The sequence below is a fragment of the Carassius auratus genome, chromosome 8 (assembly GCF_003368295.1).
Source record: "Carassius auratus strain Wakin chromosome 8, ASM336829v1, whole genome shotgun sequence".
NCBI lineage: Eukaryota > Metazoa > Chordata > Actinopteri > Cypriniformes > Cyprinidae > Carassius > Carassius auratus.
In genome coordinates this window covers 10,533,408-10,550,177 of record NC_039250.1, presented here as the reverse complement: position 1 = coordinate 10,550,177, position 16,770 = coordinate 10,533,408, and the positions used below count along the sequence as shown (strand labels likewise).

General features: G+C 36.8%; 2 protein-coding genes across 2 annotated transcripts; one reads left to right on the top strand and one right to left on the bottom strand.

Annotated features, from left to right (window-relative positions):
- Nucleotides 1–321: 321 nt before the first annotated feature.
- tmem47 (transmembrane protein 47) lies at nucleotides 322–7,561 on the bottom strand. The gene is made up of 3 exons (XM_026270852.1): nucleotides 7,111–7,561; nucleotides 1,853–1,993; nucleotides 322–1,396 (listed from the first exon to the last, which is right to left on the bottom strand). Exons 1-3 carry the CDS (start codon nucleotides 7,343–7,345, stop codon nucleotides 1,218–1,220), a joined length of 555 nt encoding a protein of 184 aa, XP_026126637.1. The 5' UTR covers nucleotides 7,346–7,561; the 3' UTR covers nucleotides 322–1,217.
- Nucleotides 7,562–10,643: 3,082 nt separating this feature from the next.
- Nucleotides 10,644–15,568, top strand: LOC113108000 (transmembrane gamma-carboxyglutamic acid protein 1-like). The gene is made up of 4 exons (XM_026270848.1): nucleotides 10,644–10,710; nucleotides 11,301–11,344; nucleotides 11,751–11,911; nucleotides 13,910–15,568. Exons 2-4 carry the CDS (start codon nucleotides 11,335–11,337, stop codon nucleotides 14,372–14,374), a joined length of 636 nt encoding a protein of 211 aa, XP_026126633.1. The 5' UTR covers nucleotides 10,644–10,710; nucleotides 11,301–11,334; the 3' UTR covers nucleotides 14,375–15,568.
- The last annotated feature ends 1,202 nt before the right edge of the window (nucleotides 15,569–16,770 follow it).

The window sequence follows — 16,770 nt, the reverse complement described above, 5'->3', positions numbered from 1 at the left end:
AGTTTTTCTTAGCATTTTATGAGAGCAATTATGCTGGGATGTGTGGTCTTATTTACTGTTCGGCAAATTTTCCTCGCAAATCCACGCAAAGGGAAATTTCACGGGAGTGTGGATTTTTACAATGGTTTCAAATTAGTTGTGATTTCGCCACATTGACCAACACAATGTTTTCGAATTAAAAATGATAATTTCAGTAGGAAATCCAAATCAATGGAGAATTTCACACGGGAGTGAAATATTTAGCAACTTTTTCAAATTGGTCATATGAATTCGCCACATTGGCCAACAGAACGTTGCTTGGTTTAAAATTTATTTGAGTCGTGCTTCATAAATAACTACATTATTGACAGTAGACTATGGACCTTTTTTTTTTTTTTTTTTACCATTAAAAATATTTAATTTTGATCAGTGAAATTTTGTGGCGAAATCCATTAATTCCAATAGGAATCCGTGCAGTCGTGAGTTCTACATATGGCAGATTTAGCTCGTATTTAAGACGGTCGCGCAAATTCCTCACGCTGAGTAACACAAAGCTTCTTGGTTTGAACTCGACTTAAAGCGATTTACATGGACATTTTTTTGCCTGCAAAATCATGTCAACGTGACAACCCCTTAAGCATAAGATCTTTTTGATCAGTTAACAGTTTTACAGTCTTTAGTTTGGCTGATTAGTACTTTACTGTACCAGTAACACTGTTTCTCTTTTCAAGCTTTTTTAACTTTGTTTTTGGGTGTATTTGGGTTTCATTTGGTCTTTAAACCCTCTATCTTGTATCTTTCTGGCCTCAAAACATGTCTATCATGACAGTTTTATTCTGTCAGAATTGTAGATTTCTGTCTGCATTGTTTCAGATCCCACCACAGATGGAGGTTTCCCCACTGATTACATCTCAGACTGGCAGTATTCCTGTGAACACACATGCTCATCTGGTAGTCAGAAGAAGATCAGAGGTGTTAGACTGACATGAGAAGAGAGAGAGATGACATGCAGAAAAAGAACTAGAGTTTGATGGTGGGGTTTAATTGCGTGATAGAGTAATCTGAGGGAAAAATAATTAAAATCTATGCATCTAACAGCTCGGCATTGCCCTGCATTTTAAGGGTCTTTGTGTGTGTTTGCAAAGTCAAGGGACAGTTCCGAACGAATGTTCAGTGCATGAGCTGCTATCACAACAGTGAAGAGGACATTGAAGTGCATTGTGGGTGTTGTAGCATGTTTAGTAGTAATCTTCGTAGTTCTTGGGGTTTAGGCAGTAGAGAATCGCTCCTCCAAAGGAGAAGATGGTGGCCCCCCAGGCCAGACCGTAGCCCCAGTTAAACTCGTGGTATATTCTCAAACTGATGGTCTCGATGAACTTGATGGGATATAGCACCAAACAGCAGGCCTGCAGGACCACTGTGAGAAACAGAAGAGCACTGGCAATGAAATTTGCAATCATCAAAGAGACAAAAGTAGGTTAAGAACATTAAAAGTCTTCTGAAACCTCCATAGACTTTATTCCTTGATAAGTTCCTCAACAAAGTGAAGTGACTTCAAAGCGATGTAAAAATCCTCTCAAAAGAGATGCGAAAATGTCTGTTTCAGATATACCTTACATGTTTTCCCTGTGATGCGTTCATATTGAGAACAAAAGATTACTGAAGCAGCTGTGTGATGTGACTTGGAAAAATAATGCATTTGCTGTTTCCTGGTCCATTAGCCGCAGCAGTTGCGTCTTAGAGCCAACAACACATTTTAGATTCATAATACATGAACCCTAATTTAATGTGGAAAACAGAAATGGGAAGCCAACTCATTAATGTCTTCAATGTAAGTGTGTGTGTGTGTGAGCAACGGTTGTGTCTATTTCACCTGCGGCAAAGAGCATAACAGCGACCGGTCGGTAGAAGCGTCTCCTGGAGCGAATGCAGACAGACACCAGTGCCACCAGGAAGGAAAGGAGGATAAGGAACGCTCCACCCAACAACAAAGCCAATGTGGCGATCTGCCAGTCTGCATTAAATCAACACAAAAACACAACAGATCAGTTCCATATCGTATTACTCTCCATACATTATATTCATATTATATAAACATTATATCAGATGAAAGTAAATTCTCATGGGGTTATATGCGTCATTTACTAAATGTGCTAAAGAAACCTTCAAGACTTAACTATCCAAAAATGAAAATTGTAACAAAAATTTTGTCTCTTTCAAAAGTATTCTATGGCTTCCGAAGACTTGGAATACAGTGTCCGATGAACCATTTTTTCCTGTTTTCATGTCCTTCCTGAACCTTGAAATCTTCAGTCTCCATTCACACAGGACAGAAAACAGCAACAAACATAGTATTCGGAAATTCTCCTTTTGTGTTCCTTAAAAACCAATGGAATGGAATATGGATGAGAAATAACACTTTTAGTTCTCATTAGTTAAAGGGATACTCCACCCCAAAATTAAAATTTTGTCATTAATCACTTACCCCCATGTTGTCCAAACCCGTAAAAGCTTTGTTTGTCGAGACTGTCCCATAGACTGCCAAGTAAATAACACTCTCAATTCCTTTCTCAACAATCTCTTCTGTGTCTTTCCATATCACCATATGCTCTTCTGTATCAGCCGCGGCACAAGGATGCGCTGTTTTCTTTCAAACCAAAGCATAAATACTCGTAGAAACAGTGCACCCTTGTGGTGTGGCTGATACAGAAGAGCATACGCAACATACGGTGATATGGAGAGACACAGAGGAGACTGTTGACAAAGAAATTGTTGAATAAAGTCATTATTTTTGTTTTAGTAGCATAAAAAATATATTATTGTCACTTTATAACATTACAGTTGAACCACTGATGGGAGATGGACTATTCTATTCATTTTTGGGGTGGAGTATCCCTTTAATGCACTAAACTAACAATGACAAACTAACAATAAGCAATACATTTTTACAGTATTTATTAATCTTAGTTAATATTAGTCATGGTCTTGGTTTGTCTTGTTTCTTTGTTAGTTCATCTTTACTCCGGTACTTTAAATAATATTATCAGACTTTTGGATTTAATAAATTCTTCAGAAGTCATTTTCATTGTTTGTTTAACTTATGTAGTCACTAATTAACAAATGGAGCCTTGTTATTGTAAAGTGTTACAAGACCAGTAAACAATGACACAATTATAATATTTTTGTAAATGATTCCTTTAACAGACTCTTAACACGCTGTAATGTCAATACCGACATGCCTACAGAATGGCTAACCCAAACACTTACATCTTGGGTTTGTGTAACTGAAATAATTAACTTCTATGGGCAGCATAGAGCTTATCGACAATTCTGGTGGGCTAAATGGGGCATCACCTTTTATTTCTTCCTCCCTTTCTTTCTCCTTCAGTCCCTCTTGTTTCTGCTTTTCATTGAAGCACTCTGAGACACTCAGCTAGAGTATGGCCCAGAAATAGCACTGAATCCTCCATTGAACACAGGAGTGAGGGAGGGGTCAAGGAAAAAGAGAGAGACAGAGAGGAGGTGCCTGCCACAGTATGTCTGCTTCCATATCGGACAACATGAGACTATATGTGTGGAATCTCACAAGTACTTCGGGACGACTCCTGATTAATCTCATTAGGTAGGCAAAGGGGAAACGCATTATGAGTAAACGATCTCTGAGGAGTGAATCTGAGGAGTCATTTCTTTCTAATTTGTCATATTACATTTATTTCTCAGCATATCAAATTCTTTAAATTAGTTAACATTGAGTAGCTTACATATAGAGACAAATATGATCCATCAAAATAAAAAATACAAATAAAAAAAACATATACAAACAAAGCCATTCTAAATTTTTTAGGAATCAAAGTAAAAGATTCAATGACTTCTTTGAATCATTAATGAATCGGTTGAGTGGATAATTTCAATGACTGGCTCATATGAAATTTATTTGTTTTGAATCATGAATGATTCCTTATTTGTGAACAAATCAGTTGAGCAAATAGGACTCTCATTTGTGTTGAATCAGAAATAAATGGGACTGTCCCAAATGGCACATTTAATGTGCAATTCATGTTGCACTTCTACTTGACATTCGAAGCAGCATTATGCCGCAAAAGTGTGGACTCAGAGGAAGACTACAAGGATTTGGGATGCCATTTGGGACAGTGCGAATCAGTGTTTGTTAAAATATTCGTTGAATAAATTATTCAATGACTCACTCATAAAAAGTCACTTGTTTCATTCCTGAATTAATCAGTGTTTATGAACAAAGTTTACAGTAAATGATTCATGACTAATTTGGAAGGACATTCATGTGATTTGATTATAAATCAATTTGTCTAAATGAATCGGTTGAGTAAATGATTCAATGACACACTCATTAAATAATTTACTGTTTTCATAGGGCTACCTTACATCTAAAAATCTAAATCTACATATAAAAGTTTTCATTTAGTTTGTATTATTCAGGGGTAAGAAAACAATCTTTTGCAACACCACCCAATAAATAAAACCATAGACACAGTGTGTTTGTACTGTTACACAATTTACAAGAACATTACAGGAACCACTGGTCATTAATAATGTAAAGGGTTTGTGGTTTGTTGTCTTGCATTACTATACTGTATATGAGGCTAACAACAGCAAACTATGGCATTCTGCATCTCTTATATTTAGCTTTTCAAGAAAGTTAGAAAAATTAATAATAGATTAGAAGCAAAATTATGATAATGTTTTTGTTTAGTCATCAAGTGATAAATTGCTGAACAAAGAATTTTTCCTAAGACATTGATGGCTGTTTTAAATAAAACCATAAAAGCCCTGGATCCTGTCACAGTGTTTTGTTATTACACAGTGATATCTGTAAATAGAAAGATTTTCATCAGCTTGGGAAAATGATCTATAATTTTCTCTGCTGGGAAATGATCATTTCTAGCTCTAAATCATGTCAAAACATTATTTTCAGAAATGGCTGGGAGCTGCTCTAGGCTCTGCTTCATTCCACCGTCCTATACTGTAGTTTTAAACATAAACAAAGCGGGTTTTACCAAATAAGGTTTATTTACCACAATAAATATGTCTGTCACCACAGGAAGTTGGAGAGAAATATGAAAACATGTATTGTCTGAAAACAGAGCTGATGATATTCGCTTCTATATAAAAGCTCAATTCTGACACCTCGACCTCCAGCCCCTCTGGATCACCACCAAAAGTCTGCGAATCATCCCGAGAGTGTCTTTATGTAACCTTGAGGTCTACGTCTGAGGGGTCTCTGGCAGAATGGAGCTTCTCCAAAAACCCCTGCAGGACTGATGGAAATGAGGAGACGAGATAAAAATCAAACATTCATTACTATAATCTCTTTTTCTGCAAGCAAGTGCCTCTTGGCTAGTTTTTTCAATCTGATACCGTGATGAGGGGAGAAAGAAGTCCAATGTCATAGACTGATTTACGTCAGTAAGGCACAGTGTCTCCACATTCCTCGCCATCCGCAGACGGGAAGAGGAATCAGTGTGTACTTTGCGCCGCAGACTCTACATTGAACTGCTGCCTTTCCTCCAGTCGAGCATAACATCAGCACAAAAAGACTCTCACACACTTTCGCCACATTCCTGTTGTTCGTGATTATCCCTCCCCGAGAGCTTTCACAACCTTGGATTTCTGTGTGCAAGTAGGGAGTGCGTTTCTGTTAACACATCGATGTTGTTTAATTGACAGAGATGAACTTAAAATGATACCCTGGAGTCTATGAAAGGTTAGCAAGCAAATATGTTGGTATAGCAGGCTGTGGAGTCAGCCGGTAATTGCAAAGATAATGAGATTTAGTTTAATGCACGATGCATGACACAGAGAAAACACAGAGGAAATGGAATGACTGATTACAGAAAAGCCCAAAATCAATAATGCTCTGCAAAAGGGAAGACAGGCACCCAGGCCGCTCCTTTGGTATTTTGACTGGAGCTTCATGACTTTATATGGAGTCAAACTGTGCTTTTTAAAAATGACGGGACAAGGTCCAGAGCCCAACAAGTTGTTATTGCCAACCAGAGCTAAAATAACATCTTATTAACGGAGATTGGCTGTCTGTGACTTAACTATTTAAAAATGTGGCTCTGCCAACATACAAAAATTAATATGGAGGGAGAAGTGCCCCCAAACTGCGATTTATTCACTAGTAAACTTTCACAGACGCCAGCAAGGAAGTTTCTTTTTCGGGGCAAAATGACATTTCTAGAATGCAGCACTTGTTTCCTTGGTAACTAATCTGTCCACATTAGAGCCTCTAGGGAGCTCTCCTCTCAAACTTAACCTCACTCCTTGGCCGGTGAGGACACCTTAACAAAGGCTCATTTTGTAGACAACAAAAGCAGAATGAAACCCCAGCTGGACCACTGATTCCATCACACATTCCCACATCATCCAAAAGCCCTTCCGCCAAACAAGTCGTGAATAAAATACAGCGTCCTAGTAAATGTTAAGGATCGATAGCAATTACTTAATGAAGCATTCTTCACAAACATTGTCTCTGTAATTAGATTAACCCTGACTTGCTGTAGGCTGGAGAGTCCTTTTATTAAACAGGACGAATTGAAGGTTGTTTTTTCACCCAAAACCATTAGCTCAAGCTCCAAGCTGTTTTCCTTTGAACTAACTAGTATCACTGGGATTTAGTCTTGTGCATAAAAATAAGTCCTTGTGATTGGCTAATAATTAGCAAATACTCCAACAGTAACTTTTTATCTATACATTATATGTAGTTACTTATTACATAGTATTAACTATTAAATTCAACTGTCTACAGTACACCAATCGTTGGTAGCCTAATAAGATTTAAAATTACTTGTCACCTTTGTTTTAATCTGACAAAGAAATGCAAAACGCAAATTGTTGACTATTTTCTCAGTATTTAGAAAGGGCTGGTTAAGCATGAGCAGAACAATGAGTGATAATGATGCGCTAGGGAGCGAAGGGCCCCTTTTGTTATCTCATAAATCAAATATGTACCTCCAGGGCCATGCTGCAGAGCTCACTAAAGTTAAAAACACTGCGTCCTTCTTTGTTTCCACCTCAGCTGAAAATATGTATGGGCAGCCCATCCTTCTTGAACATTGTTTATTTCAAAGTTACAAAAGTAGCGGGTCTCACCGGTCCCTTTCTGCCCCAGAGTGCTGTCGCACAGCCAGTCCACGGAGGCAGCGTGCTTCCTGCACGACTCCCATAGGGACAGGTGGTACTGGTCATCCGCGGTGACCCACGCCGGACTCAGAACGGCCCCAACATCCAGGCACAGCGCGAGGAAAATACACACCAGACCCACCAACTTCAGGGGCGTCAACGCCGACACGCGCACTTCCTCCGCTCCGCTCACGGATGAGGCCATGTCGGCTGGATGCGCTGGTGATGAGGAGGAGAGATGTTGCGTTGCGTCGCGGAGAAAACCTCGAACTGTGATCCCAGACAATGTTTTTGGATCCGTATTCGCGATCAGTGTTTTGAAGAATGCGGAGCAGCTGCGCGAGAGGGACGCTGTAGCAGCACCCCTCGCGCTCCTGAGAACGCGACTGCACTGCACATTATTAAAAAAATCTCTGCTGCACCTGCAGGGTCCTAGTGCCTAGCTAGAACGCCCTGTTTTCAAACCCAGTCTGAGTGATTCGTTTACGAACACAAATGAAACTGTCCGAGCGAATGAACAACAGAATCACCGACAGATTGAACCGAACCGGCCGAAACACAATTAGCCTGAGGTTATTATGATTAGATTCATAGAGAAAAAAACTAAATTGATTCAGAAGCCAAACCAATTATAATGATAGAAATATAATACAGGTGTATTTCAGTAAATTAGAATGTCGTGGAAAAGTTCATTTATTTCAGTAATTCAACTCAAACTGTAAATCTTGTGTATTAAATTCAATGCACACAGTGCAAAGTCTTTGGTTCTTTTAACTGTGATGATTTTGGCTCACATTTCACAAAAACTCACCTATTCACTATCTCAACAAATTAGAATAAATACCAATAAAACATTTTTCTGGAAAGTATGTTCATTTACATGTACTCAATACTTGGTAGGGGTGCCAAATCCTGCTGGTAAAGGAAATGAAAAAAGCTGATCGGCAGAAGGAAGAAGGAAAGAAGGGTTTTGTTAAATGTGAGGCAAAATCATCACAATTAAAAGAACCAAAGACCTAAACTACTTCAGTCTGTGTGCATTGAATTTATTTAATATATGTTTCACAATTTGAGTTAAATTACTGAAATAAATGAACTTTTCTATAACATTCTAATTAATTGAGATGCACCTGTATGTCTATGTGGGGAAAATAATAGATTTATTTGTTTTGTGTAGCCTATTTATTTAGGTATATTAATTTAGCAGACACTTTTAGCAAAGCTGATAACAAAATGAGGACCACTACATGCAGAGCCTTTTTCATTCAAGAGATACTTTATTGTAAATACAAATTATATTTAGGTTAGGCCCCTGTATGCTTTTTGTGAGGTGAATCATGGCTACAGACAGCAAAATAAACTAGGTCAAATGTTTATAGCCTATTAAAAAATTGCTAGGCCTACTCAATAGTAGGCTAGGCTATAAAAACATAATAAACGTGTCAAGAGATTTATACCATTTTAATAATCTTATGTAACATGGAAGGAACTGTGATGACTCGATTTGCAGAATTGTTTTCTTATCCTGTTTTTTGAAGGGAAATGTTCAAAAGAATCGATTCACGGAAATGAGTCGGACGTCCTGTCACACTGCCTCTCATTTATGGTGGCATATTTCTCTCACATTCTTTTCCATCATTTGCTATTTTCTCCCATCTCCTCTTTTTATCTGTGCTGTGCTCTCACAAACACACATGGAGCAATGTGTCTTATTTCAAACAGTCATTTTCTTAGAATAATTAGAGAGACATACTTGAGTCCTGGATTGCATGAAATGAATGCCATCCAAATGTTTTGTGTGAAAGGGAAAATACTTACATATTTAATCCCAATGACTGGTGTATAATGTAGCCTATCTAAAACTGTTCATCAAAAATAGCCCTATTTATTATTTTCTGATAAAATTTTCTGATATTTTCAGATAAACTGCATATCATTCGACAAGTAATCATGAAATTCACATCAGTATCCCATTTAGTGTAGGTTATGTAAGGTTATGGTCAATGTGCATTCAGCCTGAAAATCCATAATTTGTTCATGATTGGAACATCTATCAACAAAAGACACCCGAAACTTTTTAAAACCATCAACAGCTTGGCCTTGCTAACAAAAGTCTAAAGAAAAAAAAATACCACCCTTAATACATTCTTTGTTCAATTCACAAGATTTACACTCACATTCGTCCTTAACTTCACTGTAACAGCAAGATTAAACATCAAATTCAATAACACTTTTCAATTCATCATGAATGAGCTTTTCATCTGGGAATAAAGAAAAATAATTCATTCTGAGTTAAAATGAATGATTGTTGTTTAACAGGTCAGAAATACTGGGTTGCCTTGAAGGTGAATAATTCATTTAGAATGTAAAAGACTGGCAGTTTTTATTTGTTTATTTATTTTTGTCTTTTTCTCCTCTCATCTATTCAGTCCAATAAATTATTTTTTATTTTTATTTTTTTACATTATCATTATCAAGGGTTATGTGAAAGAGACAGTAATAATATAGAGATTGATATACTGTGTGTGTTTTGCACTCTTTTATGTTGTGTCATACAGTTCCCTGTCAAGGTTAGATATTCAAAATTCAAACTTGCCTCAGTTACATAGTCACATTTAACAGCCTCTTCTCTGAGTCAATGAATAATATCTGACCTTTATATACAGAATATAAAAGTGTGTTTAAAGACATAGGCTAGGCCAAATGTGCTTTCTAGCAACTCATCATTGATTGCCGATTCTAATCAGAGAGAGAGAAGAAAATGATAGCTATAGCCCCCAAAAAGACATTATTCAAGATAATAGTGCAAAAAGACACACACTGAGTTATTAAATCCCTGTTAATTAGAAAATGAGCAAAATTACTTTGATAGCAGTAAACGTCCACCACAATATCAGGGACAGTAAATGAGTCTGTATGTCCATCACTAAACTTATAACACATTCTTCATCATTTGTTTATCTTAATAACTTTTGTTTAAATGTAATACTTTTTTATGTATGCCTATTATTATTTATTTTATGCCTTTTATTATTTATTATATATTTCATTTTATTGCTTTTAGGCCAGGCTACTTGTTTATTTGTATTTTTTAACACGAAAAAAAATCCATTGCGTTGATTTTTGATAGCCTGCAAATGTAGCCTACTTTTGAAGCACACTGTAATGTAAATTAAATTTAAACTGTGGAAAAACATGAGATAAACAGCAACAGTTAAGACCTTGTATAGGCACAACCGGCGGAATAAACTGTTAATCACAACTAATTAAGATCTAGCTTTTATATAGGCTAGTTCACTTGTTTCTCACATTCACTGTGTTTTCTGCTAAGCGATTATTACCTAAAAAGCCCATATAAACATTACTTATTCCTTCCTGTGTCATATGTCTACAAATAAAAAAATCGTTATTGTTCTTTAATTCCACTCATACCCCTGTATGTTCGCGTCAACGACTTAGTATTACTAGAGTTCGTTCCATGGTTCGTTCCTATCCAGTTAATTCTGACTCCTGACTGCGCATGCGCCAAATCAGGACATTGGGACGGTCTACACGTTTGGGTGGAAACGGGTAAACAGTTTTTGTTTATTTTGTTCATCTAATTTAAAGTTGTAGCCTTTTCTAATTATTATAAACAAAACACATAGTTTTGGGTGCATCGATGGTTATTTTAATTTGTGCCGTTTTTATGTATAAGACCGCATCGACAAGCTTCAGTCGATAGTCATAACGTATAGGGATTGATTTAACGAACAATTTTGTATGCCTTTCATGTTTTTCATTTTATTTTTTCGTTTCTACGCGGCAGCTTTTTGTTTCTGTATTGTGAAGTAACAGTCGTTTTGTGCTCGTCAAAAACATACCAGTTTTTATTCGTGTGCTGATAATGGTTGACTGTGTCCTGTTCATGCTAACGTTAGTACGTTAAGCTAACAATCCTTGAGCCATACAAAATGATTGATGTTTTTGGACAGTTTTGTGATATTTATTGTGATTTAACATATGAACACTGCTCTGTAGTGTCTAATGCCGAATTTCATCGAGAATATTGCTGTTGTTTTGACTTTGTTTAGAGAAAGTGAAAATGCTTGAGCAAAAGTGAAATGCTGTAAATGGGTGGTCGTTGATTAAATCTGGTCTTCTGTTCTGTCGTTCCCAAGGTCCAGTTGACTTCTTTGAAAAGCTGCAGGAATCATGGGAGCCGGTGAGTCTTTTTATAGTTTTCATTTCTGCCAGAAACTGTGATATATTCAAGGATGCCTTTTTGTTTCTTAACGTTGCTAAGATATGTAGTGGGTGTGTATGCTGAGCCAGCTTGTGATCTCATGGATGTCACATAACGGTGATGCATCTTCCTGCCAATAGTTTCCCATTAGTATTAGTCACAGATTGTCAACAGGGGTCTTGACTTATATAGTGCTTCTAATATTTAATCCACGCCTAATCAGATAATTATGCATCACAATATAGCATCTGTTTTATTTCTCCCGCTCTCAATGATGAGGAACAGTAGGCTACTCTTTCACAAGCTTCCCTGTGCCACAAGTCACTTTGTTGGTCATAACCCCCCTCGTTTCTGTGCTGGAGCTTATTGTTTGTATCTCTGCCAGTGTTCCTGCCAGCAGATGCCGCGCACTCGGTGCTGCGGAGGCTCCCAAGAGCAAACTTCTTCTTGGAGGAGATGAAACAAGGGAACATTCAGCGGGAATGCAGGGAGGAAATCTGCAGTTATGAAGAAGCCAGGGAGGCATTTGAGAATGATGAGAAAACGGTGAGTTTGGAGTAGATGCATGTTAATGTTTTCGCATGAACTTGAAAACAACTTTTGCCATTCGAGTCTGAGGCATTTCCTCTAGGCAGGAAGTGAGCATTATCGACAGGAAAAGGCTCAGTGGGTACACATTTTCTCAGGATGGTTAATTATGCATCATTCAGTTGAAAGATGTTTGTGGGCATTTACACTGTTTACACAAAATAACAGAACAGTGATAAAGTCAGTATGTTTTTACGTAATGTGTGCCCTTGTTGATTCTAGGGTAGGGCTGAATGATTTGGGGGAAAAATATAATTATATGTTTTTATTTATTTATTTCTCTCTCTCTGATGATTGTGATTGAAAAAGCACATTTGGTCAAAAATGGCTTATTGTTATTTGTACTAAATCAAAAATCAAAAGAATTTAAGGAAAATAAATAACAGTCACTTTATTTTATAGTAAAACTTTAAAATGACAAGATAAAAATATATGGCACTCTTTATTTATTGATTTTCAAATGTTAAACCTTCAAGATTTTATTTAGGTGTAAAACCTCATAAAGCCTTCAGCCTCAGGCATTCAGGCTTCCTTTTGAATCATGAATTGGAAGAAGAATTTACTAAATTGTAACAAAATGTAATACATTCAGGATAGGGCTGCATGATTAATCTAACGCGATTGTTATGCGCGTTTAGTCAGTAAAGCCGGTTCTTTTAAACAACTCAAGATTCAAAGTTTGCCTCAAACTTTACAAGTTAAAAATACATTTTGGTTTCTCCATAACTTCTTTAATTTAATTCATTTAAACTTCCTACATTCTGAAATAGTTTGAAATGCAATTCTACATCATGTTTGCTAGTTTAATTTAAATTCAGGAACTGAATTGTAGTTCAAAAAGCATTTTCATAATCGCAGACAATATAATTGTAGGATTATGAAATCGGCAAAATAGTTTGTGATAATGACAGCTGTTTGCGTATCTTCTCTGTGAACTTCGGCTCTGTGTAGTAAATGCTGCTCCATCTGAGAGCACGTGAAAATACCATATTTAAAAACATTTTAACTACAAATTCACTTCATAATGTCAGTCAAGTGTTTAAAATAAATCCTTCGGTGAGATGATGTGGCTTCTTAAACAGAGTAATTAAGGCACACAATATTTAATTGCATTCTAAGCAGTGATAGAGGCTATGTCTATTAGTATTTCATTATAGATGTACTTTATTATGATGAAGATTATAAGAAGAACTCAGATAAAACGTATATTGTTGTAGTCATGTGTTTATTAGTCAGGTTGAATAAATGACAGTGATTCAATCTTCTGTTTATTCAGCTGCAGCGGATTTCTTCTTTGGGGCATATTTGGATTTTCAGCACAAGAGCGCCCTCTGGCCTTTGGATAAATATTTTTGTGCTTTACTGATACATATATGTGACAATCACTGCTTCTGCCTAATTTATTGCCTTTGTGATTTAATTTGGATTAATTGTGGAGCCCTAATTCTGGACAATGAAGTGTTCAGATAGAAAACACGATAGAATAACTGAATGCAAATTTCTATAAGGCATCATTTCAATCTGTCATTCTCTCTGTCCATTTGTCCTTCAAACTTCAGGGCTTTTTTTTTTTACTTTCTTCAAAACTTTTAAACAAGTCAAGATTCAAAGTTTGCATTAACAAACTTTAAAAGTTAAACATTTTCTCCATAATTTCTTTAATTTAATTAATTTACTTATACCTACAGTCTGAAATGTTTTGAAATGCAATTCTATGTCATGTTTGCTATTTTAATTCAAATTCAGAAACAGAATTGTCATTCAAAAGGCATTTTCAGGTCAGTTCTGTGGTGCACAGTCATTGCTTTGTGTTGGTGTGCAAAGTCTTGATAATCGGTCTTTATGACATTGAAGAGGGTGTGGTTTTTGTTTTCAATACAAACGAGTTTGTTGTACTTATTATCTGCATTAATTCAGACAACGTCCTAATCTAATTGTTTTTATTCACCCTTACAGAGGCGATTCTGGGAGGAGTACCAGCGTGAAAGTAGCCCCAGGCCTGGAGGACTGGAGTCCATCGCTGGTGGCGTTCATTCCCTGTACCTGATCTTACCCCTGCTGCTGGTTTTGCTGCTCATTGCTGCAGTTTCCATCACAGTTTGGAGATGCCACTCACGCAAAAGATCCCAGCAGAGTCCTGCCATTGGGCGCCCACAAAGAGACACAACCCTGTCAGTGGTGTCAATGGACCAGTGGGGTCGGGACTACCATCCTGACATCAGTCCTCACTCAGAGATCAGTGCCCACAGTAGCCCCGCCTACCCAGGCGCTGACCTCACACCTGGGCGGGGCAGTCGGGGTGACCCTCCCCCTTCATATGAAGAAGCTGTGGGCCATACAGATATACAGATTGAAGCAGAGCCTCCACCACAATATGAAGACATCATCAGTAACACGGTTATCATCTCCCATGGAAAGTGACGGGTCTTCCAGGCATGTTATCCACTCTCATGTAGGGATGCATTTTGATAGCAATACTGTAAACCCTGTCATTCCTTACCGGCTGTGTCTCTCTTCTCTTTTATAGCTGATGTTTTTGCAGGATGTGAACACGTTTGGCCGTTTATTTTTTAAGTACTAGAAGTATTTTTTTACAACTTCACTACTAAAATGACAGGCTTTTCAACTCCAGCACTAGCAGAACAGCTAAACTTCTTTACTTAATGTGAAGAGAAAACAACTTATGCAATAACATTATTCTTAGTACCGTTACATTGTTAAAACTTTGAATTGCGTTGACTTCAGAGATTTTCACAGAACTCATAACCGCATGAATTCTAATCCTAGTCCAAATCCAGAGACAAAGTACTGTAAGTTAGTAAATCCTATGAGTGTCAGAACATCTTACAAATGAACTGAATATTTGGTCAGTTGTGGCCTCTCATTGGACAACTAAAACATAATTGTAAGTAATCAGTTTCAGAGGGAAAAAATGCACAATATTTTCAGGAAGTTGTAAATTTGAATGTTTACTGACATTCTGTACTTCAAGGTTCATTGTAACCTTTATCGAAAGCCATCTATCTCTATGGAATTGCATAGACATCACAATGCATTGGATTCACAGCCTCACTGAAATTTTGATATAGGGTTGATTTTTCTTTTCCACTAGTTGAAGTGTTAGATTTGGTTAGCATGTTCAGCTAAATGGATAACAATTACTAATGATAATGCATTGCTGATAACATTGACCAAACAAATTCAATCCTGATTTTATGTAGCATCGTGGTTGTTAATGATGAATCAGACTAAGTGGGCACTTAGTTTATGTGTGAGGTTTTGCATTTCGGAAAATAAAATACTGAAAGGGATCGATCGCCCAAACATATAAATTTGCTCAATATTTAATCCATCAAACTCAGTCTATCCAAGATGTTGATGAGTTTGTTTCTTCAATAAAACAGATTTGGAGAAATGTAGCATTACATCACTTGCTCACTAACAGTTATTTTGCAGTGAATGGGTGCCATCACAATAATCCACATGATTGTAGTCCACTAGTTAACATATTGTGCAGTGAAAAGCTGCATGTTTGTAAGAAACAAATCCAACATTAAGATGTGTTAAACCATTGCTTCTGGCCAAATTACCAGTCCTCTATCCGTAATAAAAACATTCTGACGGCACCCATTCACTGCAGAGGATCCATTGATGAGCAAGTGATGTAATGCTACATTTCTCCAAATCTGATGTGATGAATAAACAAAGCTAATCTATGGCTTGTTGAGTACATTTTCAGCAAATTTTCAATTTTGGATGAACTTTACCTTGAACTGTTGTATTGTGTAAGTGTGGCTTAAGGTTTGGCATGTCAGTTGAGCCACAATGAGTTCAATGGCAAAACATAGTAGACTAAATGGTCTATGCAACAGTGCTTTCTTTTCTCTCCATAGCTTTGGAGCAATTTACATGGTCACAGCCTTGTGAAATTTATTCTTATTGTGGCCAAGGATTAAATGGCCATATTAAGCATCCCAAGCTGGGAATTCTAGGACAAGCAAGATGAATTGTCCATTGTGGAGGTAATTAATAAGGAGCTAGAAGCATGCTTTTTGTGTGAAGTGGAGATGAGCTGTGTGCAGACTCTCTTTTAGATTTGTTTTCAGGTAAATAACTTGTGTTTTGTTTCTCTAACCTCTTAGAGAATGTCGTGAAATAACAATATGACTACCTTTACCATGCTGGTTGTTTATAAGGGAATTGTGGTATATTTTGAGTGTGTTGAAGGCTGTTTTTACACATGGTTTGATTCAACCCTTTTGCTTTCTCACTGTGGTTTTCGCTCAGAATTGAAGTATGTTTGCATTTACAATGCAAGTGTTAGTGGCAACTGAGTAACTCTAGCTTACTCTTCTCCCACGAAGAATGACATTTTGCTAACACTTTAACTTGAAACCTTTTATTATATGTGACCCTGGAGCACAAAACCACTCTTAAGTCGCTGGGGTATATTTGTTGCAATAGCTTTTATACCATAAAACATTAGGATATTAAGTAAAGATCATGTTCAATGAATATATTTTGTAAATTTCCTACCATAAATGTATAAAAACCTAATGTTTGATTAGTAATATGCATTGCTAAGAAATTCATTTGGACAGCTTTAAAGGCGAATTTCTAATTATGTGTTGTTGTTTATTTATTTTTTATTTTTTTGTCGCTCCCTCAGATTCCAGATTTTCAAATAGTTGTATCTCTCGGCCGAATATTGTCCTATCCTCAAAATCCATACATCAATGAAAAGCTTATTTATTTCAGATTATGTATAAATCTCAGTTTGAAAAAAAATTACACTTAAGACCGGTCCAGGGTCACAT

Bases quoted from the DNA above. Each gene is read 5' to 3' on its own strand.
- LOC113108000 (XM_026270848.1), top strand. The intron at 11,912-13,909 runs GTGAGTTTGGAG...TCACCCTTACAG, and splicing joins TTGAGAATGATGAGAAAACG to AGGCGATTCTGGGAGGAGTA.
- tmem47 (XM_026270852.1), bottom strand. From the start codon at position 7,345: ATGGCCTCATCCGTGAGCGGAGCGGAGGAAGTGCGCGTGTCGGCGTTG. The intron at 1,994-7,110 runs GTGAGACCCGCT...GATTTAATGCAG, and splicing joins TCTGGGGCAGAAAGGGACCG to ACTGGCAGATCGCCACATTG. The intron at 1,397-1,852 runs GTGAAATAGACA...TGTTTCTCACAG, and splicing joins TGTTATGCTCTTTGCCGCAG to TGGTCCTGCAGGCCTGCTGT.